General features: G+C 32.0%; 1 protein-coding gene across 4 annotated transcripts in view; it reads right to left on the bottom strand.

Moving 5' to 3' along the window:
- ptprz1b (protein tyrosine phosphatase receptor type Z1b) overlaps positions 1–14924 on the bottom strand; it is a 47535-nt gene that overhangs the window by 17800 nt on the left and 14811 nt on the right. For all 4 annotated transcript variants that reach the window (XM_058772416.1, XM_058772417.1, XM_058772418.1 and 1 more), the window contains exons 3-7: positions 4713–4892; positions 4084–4235; positions 3086–3181; positions 2912–2978; positions 2666–2823 (exon numbers count right to left, since the gene is read on the bottom strand). In XM_058772416.1, coding sequence (XP_058628399.1) covers positions 2666–2823; positions 2912–2978; positions 3086–3181; positions 4084–4235; positions 4713–4892 — 653 coding nt within the window. The remainder of the gene's footprint in view (positions 1–2665; positions 2824–2911; positions 2979–3085; positions 3182–4083; positions 4236–4712; positions 4893–14924) is intronic.

Raw genomic sequence — 14924 nt, 5'->3', positions numbered from 1 at the left:
TTTTTCATAAAACATAAATAGGATCACTGAAAATGTAATCAAGAAACATAAAATGTATAAAGAAGACAAAAGTTGTTAAATTCATTAAATAGTTACATTTTGTAAAATAGTTTTAGTAATATATTAAACAAAAAAATATATATTACTTTTTATTTTTCATTTTTCAAGATATAATCAAAATATAAATAGAAAATATACAACAATATAACAAGTTTATTTATTTATATGTGACCCTGGAGCACAAAACCAGTCTTAAGTCGCTGGGGTATATTTGTAGCAATAGCCAAAAATACACTGTATGGGTCAAAATTATCGATTTTTCTTTTATGCCAAAAATCATTAGGATATTAAGTAAAGATCATGTTCCATGAAGATATTTTGTAAATTTTTTACCGTAAATGTATCAAAACTTAATTTTTGATTAGTAATATGCATTGCTAAGAACTTCATTTGGACAACTTTAAAGGCGATTTTCTCAATATTTAGATTTTTTTTGCACCCTCAGATTCCAGATTTTCAAATAGTTGTATCTCAGACAAATTTTGGAACCATACATCAATGGAAAGCTTATTTAGTCAGCTTTCAGATGATGTATAAATCTCAATTTCGAAAAATTGACACTTAAGACTGGTTTTGTCGTCCTGGGTCACATATTTTGTTTATATTGATTGCATTTAAATTGAAAATCAAGATAAATGAGTGTGAACAGCTTTATATGCATGAGTGAATTTATGCAGTTGTGGGTCAGTAATGAGATCAGGCGATACAATGAACCGGCGCTAAAGTTTCATCAGCTTTACTTCAGCATGCCTGTACTTCGCCACATCAAAATTTCATGCTCAAGAAACAGTCTGTGCTTAAAGTGGATCAGGCACAGGGGCAAGGAAAAAATAGCAACACACCCGCATGACAAAAAAACCTCCTCGCATCTGAAAACTCAGCTTTAAAGTGCAGCTGGATAAGAGAGGCAAAGTTGTGTCGCTGACATCCAGAGCTTATCTCTGATCCACACGTCAGGCTGTGGCCAGCTGAAATATTAATGCACGCCTCCGTTTGCTTGAGAATAGCTTAAAGGGGCTGTCAGGGATGAACTCACCATGCTACATTTTTAGGAGAGGGGTTTCTCTCTCACACACACACACAAACACACAATAATGCCAGCGGCTACAATACTGACCCCAAACTCTTCTCACTAGCCTGATCTTCAAGAGATAAATCCGTCTTTTTCAGGCAAATGATGTGTTACACAGAAAACATGACTAATAAATATAGCTGCAAGCAGCACTTAAGGGGCCAAGAGGACAACAGAGGCACAATGAGGAGCTAAGCATGGCATTGAGCAACAGACCAACCGCAAAAATTAGTAGCCAAAGACAATTATAGAAGATTTCAAGCAAAATGGTTGAAAATCCATAAATAAATATTTGGTCGTAATTGCTTATCACTCTTGACCTAGTGGGGGTTAGTGTTGGGTGACAATGATACACACAAGGTTTGCTGTCAATATGCCAAAGCTTTGCAAAACTACAGCCTCACATCCGTTTTAGCATCATGCCATCAAATTTTGAATTATAAAAGATTGGTTTGATCTATCAAAATGCTTTTAATAACTTTTTGCCAGCACGGTCTGAAGATAATCCAAGCCAATTTTAGTGAAAATTCAACAAACCATCTAGATCGAATTTGAAAATGTTGGTTTGTCGGGGGAAAAAAATCATGGTTTAAAAGTTATTAGCATAAACGTGAGTGCAAATTTGAGCTGTTGGTGGCGCTAGAGAGTTTGAGTTAGAGACTCCAAATTTGCTGTGGTTAATGTTCATACTGTCCTTTATCTGTGTGCCAAATTTCACAACTTCCCGCAAGCGGTTCTATGGCTTGACATAGACTCAAATGTTGAAGCTGAAGAGGAACAAGGAGAGGAACGATTGCATCTATCAAAAATACTTTAATAGCCTTTTCCCAGCATGGATCTGAAGAGGAATTGTAACCATTTTTGGCAAAATTGGACAAACCATCTAGTTTGGAAAAAGTAAGATTTTTGAAAAAGTCATAGGATGCCATCAAATCGTATTGAGCAAAGGAATCGGAATCACACATTTTTGTTTCTAGCTCTTATGGTTCAAGTGTTATTAGCATAAACATGAGTGCAAATTTGAGCTGTTGGTGGTGCTACAGGGTTTTAGTTAAAGACTCTAAATTTGGTGTGATCACTATTCAGGCTGTCCACTATTTGTGTGCCAAATTTCATAACTTTCTCGCAAGCTGTTCTGTGGGTTTCCATAGACTCAATAGCGGAAGAGGGAGAAGAAGTGGAAGCTGAAGAAGAATAAAATAGACCCAGTTTGGTTTGATCTATTAAAAAGCTTTTAATAACTCTTCGCCAGCACAGTCTGAAGATGATCTGAGCCAATTTTGGTGAAAACTGTGTTTTGTTTCTGTGTTTGAGAATTTTTTTACCAGCCATTATGGTTCAAAAGCATGAGTTCAAATTTGAGCTGATGGTGGCGCTAGGGAGTTTGAGATAGAGACTCCAAATTTGTTGTGGTTAATGTTCAGACTGTTCTTTATCTATGTGCCAAATTTCATAACTTTCCCGCAAGCGGTTCTATGGGATGCCACAGACTCAACAGTGGAAGCAGAAGTGGAAGAAGAAGAAGAATCTGACCTGTGTTTCTGAGATGGCCACTGTGTTTTTAAACACGATCCACTCCACGTTCTCGGAGCAGGGCGGCACGGTGAGCGAGCCGTTGTACATGAAGTATTTTTCGGTGGACTGTGGAAGCAGAGCCAGCAGAGAAAACGCTTCCAGAGGGCTGCTTTTACCTTCAATACAAGCATGTTTGTGTTTTTGTTATTGCAATTTGAAATAATGAAAAGCTTTGTGGATGTAATCTTTATAAAAAAGATTTACCAAATCGGCTCACGCTGTTTACCCCTTCAATGATGGCTGCATAGTCCTGGTTGTCTTCAATGCTGGCCTAAGAAACAGACCAAACTTGGGTCATTATGATAAAAAGGTTGCAGATATGAGTTAATATACAGATGTGTTTGTGTGTGTTTGATGGTCGCAGGATGAAAATGTCACCTCGAAAAGGACAGCTACAGCAGTAACCTTTCCTCCGCTACTTATCGCCTCTTCTATGGATTCAAACTCCTCGTCATCAAAACAATATATCTGCATCTGTGTGAGACAGACAACTCTGTTCTATTTCATTTTTAGCATGAATTTGGCTTAAAGTCAACGTAAAATCATAAAATCACATTTGACCTAATTTACCCTTTTATTTATTTTTTGCTGGAAATTCAATGCATGGAAGATATTTAATTTATGTTTCATTATGTTTAATTACATATCCCAGTAATGAGATATATTATGATATATTAAATACTTGGAAAGGAAGTTGTTTTTTAATTTATTTATTTGGTTTTATTTTATTTATTTATTTATTTTTTGCTGGAAATTCAATGAATGGAAGGTATTTCATTTTTTTCATGATATGTTTAATTACATATCCCAGTAATGATAAAATAAAATAAAATAAAATAAAATAAAATAAAATAAAATAAAATAAAATAAAATAAAATAAAATAAAATAAAATAAAATAAAATAAAATAAAATAAAATAAAATAAAATAAAATAAAATTATGCTGAAAATTCAATTTATACTTTTTAAATTAATCAATCCATATTAAATACTTGGAATAGAAGGTATTTAATTTATTTTGATAATCTTTAGATTTTGTTTATTTACTCATTAATTTATTTATTCATTAATTTATTTATTTATTAGTTATTTATTTATTTGGAATTTTTATGGATACAGTGTCACAGAGGTAAATATAATAATAATAATAACAACAACAACAACAACAACAATTCCACAATTCAAACATTAAATTCTATTAAATTCCTCCCAGAATATTTTCCACTGAATACTGTTACACTTATGATTATGTCACGGATGGATTTTATGGATATTATGGATGTTAAATACATTGTTGAATGCATTGCCATCATTATCTTATCATCATAATCTTACAGAGAGTGATTTATGGCGATTTAGACGTGAGGTGAACTTTACCTCCAGGGGGAACCTGTTTCCGTTGAGACTGTGTTCAGATCCGTCTGAAGTGGCGTTACATCGGCCCCAATGGAACGTGATCCTGCCCACTTTAAACCTGGATCTGAGCCCACCTCCGCTTATGAAGTACTGACCGTTCAGACTGATTACCACTGAGAAACACGATACACACACACACACACACAAACTCAAGGACCGCTTGACGCGTAATTGTGTTCTTCATTCAGCACGCCTAATTGCTCATATTTCATATTTCAGCTTTCATCTCTGATAAAAGATTCATTTTAAGCTTTGCCTTTTGTGCTGGAATAATCCGTCACTCTCACAGTGTCAAATCAGAACAAAAGATTCAAAAGATTTCTCCTGTGCTCCTGTAAAAGCACAGACCCTCTAAAAGATGACCAGCTGCCATTCACAGGTATGAGAAAGAAACACCAGTAGATTTGATTCTTCAGCAGCTCCATTAGACTGCCAGTGATTAATCTCAGGTTGTAATTGCACTCATCGCAGGCCATCGCTCTGGGGAGTTAATATGTCAGTGTAATTTCACTGAGTGCTGGTTAAAAGAGGGAATTCAAATGCCAGACACGTTTCATCTGCCCTTCATCATATATGGAAACAGCACAGACCTGTTTTGCCGTCGTTGGTGATGGTGGTGGATTCAGTGGTCTGTTGGTCCCAGTTCTCCAGCTGCAGGTTCTGGTACTGAACCCTGACCTGCGTGAACTCCTCACTGATGTCAATGGGAGACTGTCTGGCATTGCCACACACCGGATATTTCTTTGCCCAGTGCTTCTGGTTCAGGGCGCCTGTTAAGAATAAGGGTGAATAATCTAATCTTAATAATAGCAAATTATCCAAAGCAACTTACAAAAGCAATTTGTCAGACATCAGTCTTGCAGCAAATCGGGTAAAAATATGCTGTGTTAATTAATGCACCAAATATTGACCTGAATTTATATTGATTTTTAGGTCAATTTATGTGAACGTATAAGGCAAAAGTTTTATAACTGGTATATATTTCTGCCTTGGAACCTTTTAAATTGCTTTTTTGTTTAAAAATGCAATGTGGTTATATTAATATATTTTAATAATTAAAAAAATAAATATTAAATATTTATGAAAGCAGAAATATTGCATATAGTCTCTCAGTTACTATGAGATCAAAACTGCATATAGAATAATTATACAAGAACTATAAAAATGCTATAAAATGTAGTTAAGAAATACAAAAAGGAGCAGCTATCCACAAAAACAACTTTAATATTTTTAAGTATTATTAAATAGCATTAATAATATTATTATATTAATATTAATACTATTTTTAAATGTTTATTTTAAATGTTTATATTATTTTAAACATTTATTACACATTTTAATTAATATAATATAATATAATATAATATAATATAATATAATATAATATAATATAATATAATATAATATAATATATAATATAATATAATATAAAAAGCAGCTATCCACAAAAAAAAACGCTTATCTGATGGTGAACACTAATACAAAATAACAATAAATAAATAAAAATAAAAACAATTTGTATTTTATATATATATATATATATATATATATATATATATATATATATATATATATATATATAAATAAATAATACATTAAAATATATATATATAATGTTATGAATATAATGTTATAATATGAATATTATAGTTATATTATAGCTGCATGTCAGCTACCCTTTTATTAAAATTGTAAGCTCAAAAATGCAGATAGAAGGTTTTTCTGCATTATATTTCTTATAAAGAGACAAAAAGTTATGGTTAATATCTTAACATTTATTTTATGTATTTTATTAAAGCATAGCCTATGTCTTGGATTCAGTGCTTTTTCTAAAACATTGTGGTTCAAATTTGGGTTTCAACATTTTCTTGATCCTCTTCCATCTAAAATTTCCTGATATCTCTATTGTACACTACTAATAAAAAGGCCAAAAATGTAAACCAATGGCATATGGCAGCAAACCGAAGCACATGGTATGGCATATGAAGAGTCAGTGCTGATCAGAGCAGAATAATGCCACTTGCAGTGGTGTTGAACACATAAACCGAGCACTATGATATATCACACTGACTTCAGCAGATGATAAACTCACAGAGCAGATGGCAACGGGTCACACATCACTGAACAAACACACACACACACACATAAACACAGCTTATTAAAAGTGTCCCCGAGGACGTGTCTTTAAGACGCTAGATCTGAATTATCAGCTCTAATGTTCCTTAGCAGGACAATTAGCGTGTATATTTTCACAGTGATTTCACTTTCAGCTCCTGGGTGGCAATTCTTCACCCTCTTAAACTACAACATAATTAATACATCCCTAACAGGCTATACAGGATCACGTCCACCATGTGAGGAAAGCACTACATCCGCGAGCTACTTAATATCGACAAACGTCAGCCGTTAGCCTGATTGATGGATCCACATTCAACAGGAAATCAGTGTTTTGAGCTATGAGTCTGTCAGGATACAGCGGTGCACATCTGGATCCAGCAGACACACGATATGGCAAGCTGGTTTAACATTTAATCCTTAAAATGTACTAGCATCTCTTTTCATACTACTAGTACTTATTTTTTATCAACTAGTGTCTTTGCCATTAAGGACTAATGCTTATTTTTAGCTACTGGTGCTTATTCATTAGCTGCTTATTCTTTAGCTCCTAGCACTTAGTCATTAGCTACTAGCGCTTATAGCTACTGATGCTTATTTTGCTACTGACGCTCATACATTAATTACTAGTGCTTATTCTTTAGCTACTGACGCTTATTTAGTTTGTGATGTTTATTCTTTAGCTACTGACACTTATTCTTTAGCTACTAGCATGTATTCTTTAGCTACTACCGTTAATTAATTAGCTATTAGTGATTCTTCATTAGCGACTAGTTCTAAGCTACTAGTTTAACTACTAATGCATATTTATCCCTTATGAAAATTATCCATGGTTTATTATAGTAAAAGTGCAGTAATGTTTTTTTGGCGGATTGATTACCATTTGTATAACCAGGGTTTAAATTGGGCCGGGGCCGTCCGGGGCTAAACCCCGGCACATAGACTCCAGGGCATGACATTAACGCTTCATTAATGCCAGACAAGTAACATGATTAAAACATCAATAACCAAAAATAACTATGTAAACACCAAAACTCAAGTATTATTCTGATTTCATTACATGAGGAAGTGGTGAATAGTGGATATAGTATACTGTATATAATGCATCTGTTGACAGTATAAGGTTGCGCTGCTGAGGCGAGGTTCACGCAGCTCTCGAGGAGAAATCAAAACACAACACTAAGAAACTCAGCATACTGAAGTAAAAATTCAAAATGTAAAGTTTTTATATTTAAAATACAGTTAGTTAGGCAACATCACTCACCATTACGACTGTTTAATAGTTCTATAAACAGTTCAATGAGCAAATACAATAATATTAGGTGACTTACATTTTTGGCGGAACCACAGTGCATCTCAAAGCAACCATCCGATTCATTGCTGAATGATTCCGTGTTTTGAACAAATCGGTTGAGACAAAGTATCATTAGCCCATGCATAAATCTGCCATGAATCTGCCGTTTGAACGAATCGTTTGAATGAACGACTCAATGACTATGACTCACTCATTAAACGCTCACTACTGGCACCTTAATGTAGTTGTATTTTTCAGTGTAAATGATTTAATTTGATAACGTATAGATAACAACAATCACATTATTATAATTGAATTTATAGATCAAATGTAAGAATTTGAAATGAAAGTTAATGAGATTAGTGGGAAAATGCCCTCTACAAATGTCACAGCTGATAGAAAACCGATGAGAATATTGCATTAGAATAAATCATCTTTGCAAATAAACAAAACACACACACACATAATACATATATATTTCCATTGTCCTCATTTGTAAGTCGCTTTGGATAAAAGTGTCTGCTAAATTACTAAATGTGTATATATATATATATATATATATATATATATATATATATATATATATATATATATATATATATATATATATATATATATATATATATATACACACACACACACACACACACATATATATATATATATATATATATATATATATATATATAAGCTCAATACCATAGAGCCCCCCCACATAACAAATCCCAATTTAACCCCTGTGTATAACCACAGTTTTAATACAAATACCATGGTTAAACTCTATGGTTAATGTAGCAAAACCATGGTTAATTTGTGGTTACCATGGTTTAACTACAATAACCATGTTTTATTATTATTATTATTTATTTGTAGTAAAACCGTGGTTAATTTTCTTACGGAATTAGCTACTAGTGTTCATTCTTTAGACACTAGCGCTTACCTTTCCTATTGCTTATTCATTAGCTACTAGTGTTTATTCTTTAGCTATTAGCACTTATTCATTAGCTACTAGTGCTTTGGTACTAGTAGCTTTTTACAAAACTTTAGACATTAGATACCAGTACCTATTCATTATGAACTTTTTTTATGAGACATTTATTAGCACGAAAAAACATACTTGAACATTATGAGGATTAAACGGCTTGCCACACGTGCACACACACACATATATGGATACGCTGTAATCAAAGAGAAGCGCTGCTGCTATGGTAACCGCTGGTCTGCGGATGTGGCATAAACGCAGAGCCTGAAGTAATTTCAAGGATTTTGAGACCTCTGGGCCACTCTGACATTTTGAATATTTCTATTTTTCTAACAGCACGTAAGGTCTGATCGCTCACGATCGAAGGCTGCAATAACAGTTAGGATGTGCTTCGGCCTTTGAAGCGGTCCGCAGAATTATGGCGCACGGGAACGAACATGAAAACAATCACAGACGGGAATGGTTATTGTGGATTCCTCCCCCTCCATAATGACACCCTGATCCACACCGACATTCAGTCTGATTTCACCAGCCAATTATCCACAACAGTTTCCACAAAAGAAAGTCAGCAAAGGAGAAGTAGAGCAAACAACCCATTTGAATGCCTGTGAACTCATAAAGGAGCAACTATTCACAAAAACACACACCTTCTCTGATGGTCAACAATTGAATAGCAGGCTACAATATAATTAAAAAAATATTTAAAATAAAAATATTTAATAGTGTAATATTTAAATAGTTTAACAATTAAAAGTCACTAATTATTTAAGTTTAAAATGCAATTCATGTTTATTTTAAATTAAATATATATATATATATATATATATATATATATTAGTATTTGTATTATTATATTAAATATAATTTTATACAAATATATGTAATATTAATATGATAAACGTTGGTAATTATTTTCACAAGAAAACATTTAAATATGTAATTTTGATGATCAAAGATAGGTTTTAAGGGATAAAATATTTGACTACAGGGAGACTTTAACTTATAAATTAAATTGTATATATTTATATTTAATTTTAGAAAAGTTAAAATTACAATGCATTACATTTTAAACTTAAATAATTAAGGACATTTATTTTAAATTATATTTAATATAAAAGATGTGTGTGTGTGTGTGTGTGTGTGTGTGTGTGTGTGTGTGTGTGTGTGTGTGTGTGTGTGTGAAGCTAAAACTTGAATACTTTAAACTTAGTGTGTCACATGTTGACCCAGTTTCCTCAGTTCCTTATTGGTTAATTAGCTCCACACCTGTTTCTGTTCCCCTTGATTACGTTGATTGTTTAAAGCCTGTGTTCTCCCACCCCTCTTTGTCTGCTATTACGTTTGCTTTATGTGTTTTGTTACCCCTTGCTCCTGGAATTCTTCAGTGGATTATTATTAAAAGACTATTATTTGTTCTACTCCTTGTCGTGCGCCTTATTAGTGAACACCACCGTAACATAGTGACATTTATTTATCAAATTTTTATATATAATAATATTAAATATATTTATTTAAAACTATATTTAATATAAAACAATAATAACAAAAGAGGACTGTTTAAACTTAAATAATTAGCTGCATTTATTTATTGAACTATTGAAATATATTAATATTAAATATATGTTTAAAACTATATTTTAAATAATACAGATAATTTTTATAAGATATATTATACAAGATATATATGAATATATATTAAGATAATATTCATATAGTTAAATATTATATATTTCAACAAATGAATGTTGCAAATTATTTAAGTTTAAACTTATATATAATTATATTCACTGTTTTTTCCTTTATATAAAACATTCATTATATCCTGTGAGGATGACCAGCTGCTATAGGATGTAGCGTGAATGTGAGTAACTCGTGGAGCCGTTATCCATGACAACAAAGCTTGTGTACACCATAGAGAAATGCGTTCGATCAGTAATTCACACTTCAACAGAACATTTACCCATTTGCTCTAGAGAAACATATGTATTTGTTCATACATCACGTCTTCAGTGAGATCATGAGCAGTAACGCAGAGGTGCAGCTGAGGACGGAGGCGGCAGGTTATCAGAGCGTTCAGATGATTAGAGGAAAGAGCGACGGCCCCCGCAGCAGATGGAGACGGGACCCGCGCCAGCGGCAGGAATCATACACCCCTGGGCTCTGGAAAACAGGCTCCACGGGGGACTGACATGCTACAGTAACCCATGATCATGTAAGAACTCCGTCCCGAAACCAAGTGAGCAGTCCAGCCGTTTACTGCCTACATAGACAGCTGCATGCAGATTCAAACTGAGCCTCATAAATGACTGATTTGAAACGCTCTACATGAGCACACAACTATTAGATGAAATATTAAATATACAAATATCAGTACATATTACATATGTTTTTCCCGTCACAAGGCATTCTGGGATTTGCTTTTCCCATGAAATGTAAAAACCTTAACGGCTATACTGTAAAAAATATGTAAATATAACAAAAAATTATTGGTGTACACTTTACACAAAAATACTATTACAGTCTTTCTATTTTAAAATTTCACATTTAATTCAAGCATTACCTGCCTGTTCTTTGCAATTCTTTGTAAATTTACTAGCTATTTCTAAAATATTGAAAGTAATATAAATATAAAGTATTTCTTATTGAAGTATTTAAATGTTAAAATTATGTTAAAAATTATATAAAAATATATAATCATTTCATAAGATATATAATATAAGTTTATATAAAATTTTCTAATTTATATATATATATATATATATATATATATATATATATATATATATATATATATATATATATATATATATATATAAAATATTAAAGACTATATTATATTAGGATAATATTCATATATTTAAATATTTCAAGAAATAAATTTACTAGCACTTTCTAAATGAAAAGTAGTGACATTTATTTAAATATATTACTATTACATATATTTATTCAAAATTATATTTTAAATTAAATACATATATAATTTTTATAAGATACAATGGTGTGAAAAAGTGTTGGCCCCCTTCCTGATTTTGTATTTTTTTGCATGTTTGTCACACTCTAATGTTTCAGATCATCAAACAAATTTAACACAAGTAAACACAACATGCAGTTTTTAAATGAAGTTTTTTATTATGAAGGGAAAACAAAATCCAAACCCACATGGCCCTGTGTGAAAAAGTGCTTGCCCCTAAACCTAATAACTGGTTGTGCCACCCTTTGCAGCAACAACTGCAATCAAGCGTTTGCGATAACTGGCAATGAGTCTTTCACATCGCTGTGGAGGAATTTTGGCCCACTCTTCTTTGCAGAATTGTTTTAATTCAGCCACATTGGAGGGTTTTCAAGCATGAATGGACTGTTTAAGGTCATGCCACAGCATTTCAGTTGGATTTAAGTCCAGACGTTGATTTGGCCACTCCAAAACATTAATTTAGTTTTTCTTGAGACATTCAGAGGTGGACTTGCTGGTGTGTTTTGGATCATTGTCCTGCTGCATAACCCAAGTGCACTGGAGCTTGAGGTCACAAACAGATGGCCGGACATTCTCCTTCAGGATTTTCTGATAGAGTGCAGAATTCATGGTATCATCAATTATGGCAAGTCATCCAGGTTCTGAAGCTGCAAAGCAGCCTCAGACCATCACACTACCACCACCATGTTTGACTGTTGGTATGATGTTCTTTTTATGAAATGCTGTGTTGGTTTTACGCCAGATGTAACGGGACACACACCTTCCAAAAAGTTCAACTTTTGTTGCATCAGTCCACAGAATATTTGCCCAAAAGTCTTGGGGATAATCAAGATATCTTTTGGCAAATGTGAGACGAGCCTTTGTGTTCTTTTTGGCTTTTGCCTTGGAACTCTCCCATGGATGCTGTTTGTGCCCAGTCTCTTTCTTATTGTTGAATCATGAACACTGATCTTAATTGAGGCAAGTGAGGCCTGCAGTTCTTTAGATGTTGTTCTGGGTTCTTTTATGACCTCCTGGAGGTCATGAGTCGTCGTTGCGCTCTTGGAGTAATTTTGGTAGGCTGGCCACTCCTGGGAAGGTTCACCACTGTTCCAAGTTTTCTCCATTTGTGGATAATGGCTCTGACCATGGTTTGCTGGAGTCCCAAAGCCTTAGAAATGGCTTTATAACCCTTTCCAGACTGATACATGTAAACTATTTTGTTTCTCATCTGTTTATGAATTTCTTAAGATCGCGGAATGATGTGTTGCTCTTTAAGTCAGACAGGTTCTATTTAAGTAATTTCTTGATTCAACAGGTCTGGCAGTAATCAGGCCTGGGTTTGGCTAGTGAAATTTAACTCAGCTTTCTAAAATAATGTGGTTAATCACAGTTCTTTCATGATTTAATAGGAGGGGGCAATTAATTTTTCACGTAGGGCCAGGTAGGTTTGGACAGCTTTTTTTCCCTTAATAAATGAAATCATCATTTAAAAACTGCATTTTGTATTTACTTGCATTATCTTTGTGTAATATTAAAATTTGTTTGATGATCTAAATCTTTTAAGTGTGACAAATATGCAAAAAATAAAATTTCACACCACTGTATACTATGTATGATACTATATATTATATAATATTAATATATTTAAATATTTCAAGAAATAAATTTGCGAGCAATTTCTTAAAGAAAATTAGTGACATTTATGTATTGAAATATTGAAATATATTAAGAATATATTTATTTTAAATGTAATATATTCTACATATTTTAGATAATAAAATGTATATTATATTAGGAAATATTCATATATTTAACATTTTAAACAAATACATTTACTAGCTATTTCTAAATGAAAATCTGCAACATTTATTTATTTATTCATTTCTAATGAAAGTTGTTCCAAATTTTTTTAGGTGTAATTAAAAAAAAATTCTGTAATTTTAACTCTAAAAGCTATCTGGACTGTTACATTTACCTAAATGTTCCCACAGTAATGGATGCTAATACGGATTAGAAGTGAAGAAAAGGGAAGAAAATAAAGTTTGTCAGTGAGGATCTGGAGAGAAAAACAACATGCTGTGGAATAATTCATGGGATATTGCTAATTTAATCGGGTGACCACAGTATCTGTTGATTTTTTTATTCACAATTAGTGCATAATAAAAAGAGCAATAAAACAAACAAAAAACAGACATTTCCCACACATCAGGAGGGAATCTGAAGCATTACAGAGTCACTGTGTGACTGTCAGCTGAAGAACCAGGAGTCTATGAACAAATTAGCATTCAAGCTTGACCACTTTTGTTTGTGGAGAGAGAGGTTTACTGAAACAATCAGAGTTAAAACAGAGGAACGTGTTTCGTTCTCTTTCTCCACAGGTCTGTGCTGGGCCTCACAATCAAGAGTCTTCTTTCACATGTTAATTCATTTAGTTTCGACTCACTGAACACACACACACACACACAGAGTCCGTATCCTACTCTACTTCACAGTCAGACAAACAAGTTTTCACATGACAGTAAGATTTGACTTGATGCAGACTCGCAGCAGTTTTAACGTGACAGCAGTGATTATCTTATGGACGTCTTTAAGACACAAGGACATGGACTGCGTAAGGTGCTTTACAAATAAAAAGTGACAAAAAGGAATTTTAAAAATAAATTACATAACCATTTTAAATATGATGATCCAAATCAAGCAGCTATGGAGTACCAAAGTAGCAGATGAAATATTTAAATAAATCAATTTTTATAAAATATTTTTAAATATTTATAAATTATTTTAACTACTTCTTTTCATTATTATTATTATTGTTATTATTATAAATATTATTATTATTATTATTTTAAATAGCTATAATTTTATATTGTTTATATTCATTGCACATATTGTAATCAAATAAATAAATACAAAAAAACGTATTTAAAAGGTTTGCCAGATTTCTTGTAAAAAAAAAATATATATATATATATATATATATATATATATATATATATATATATATATATTTTTTTTTTTTTTTACATTTTGTCATAAATTATAGGTTAATATTGAAATACACCTATAAAATTAATTTTTATTAGATATATTTGTTTAAACTTATATTTAAAAATATATATTTTAATTATATATTTAAATATATACATTTATATGTATTTATATTGTTTATTATACATATTGTAATCAAATTGTAAACAAACAGGTCTCAGATTTCCTTGTCAAAAATATTTAAAAAATTATTTTTATTAAAATACACATCTAAAAATTATTTTATTTTAACCATTTAAAACATTTTTTTTTTTTACAAGTTTTTTAAAGTTCTACATAATTACACTGTTTTAAGGATTGTGTTGGATGATTCATTTCACATTTTCTTTGAGGTTAATTTACCATAATTCATCTCATCAGTCACTGGCACCATCTGGAAACGTAACGTCACATTTGTTTTGATGGTTTTC

The sequence above is a fragment of the Onychostoma macrolepis genome, chromosome 04 (assembly GCF_012432095.1).
Source record: "Onychostoma macrolepis isolate SWU-2019 chromosome 04, ASM1243209v1, whole genome shotgun sequence".
Classification (NCBI taxonomy): Eukaryota; Metazoa; Chordata; class Actinopteri; order Cypriniformes; family Cyprinidae; genus Onychostoma; species Onychostoma macrolepis.
This window is presented reverse-complemented; position numbering and strand designations above follow the sequence as displayed.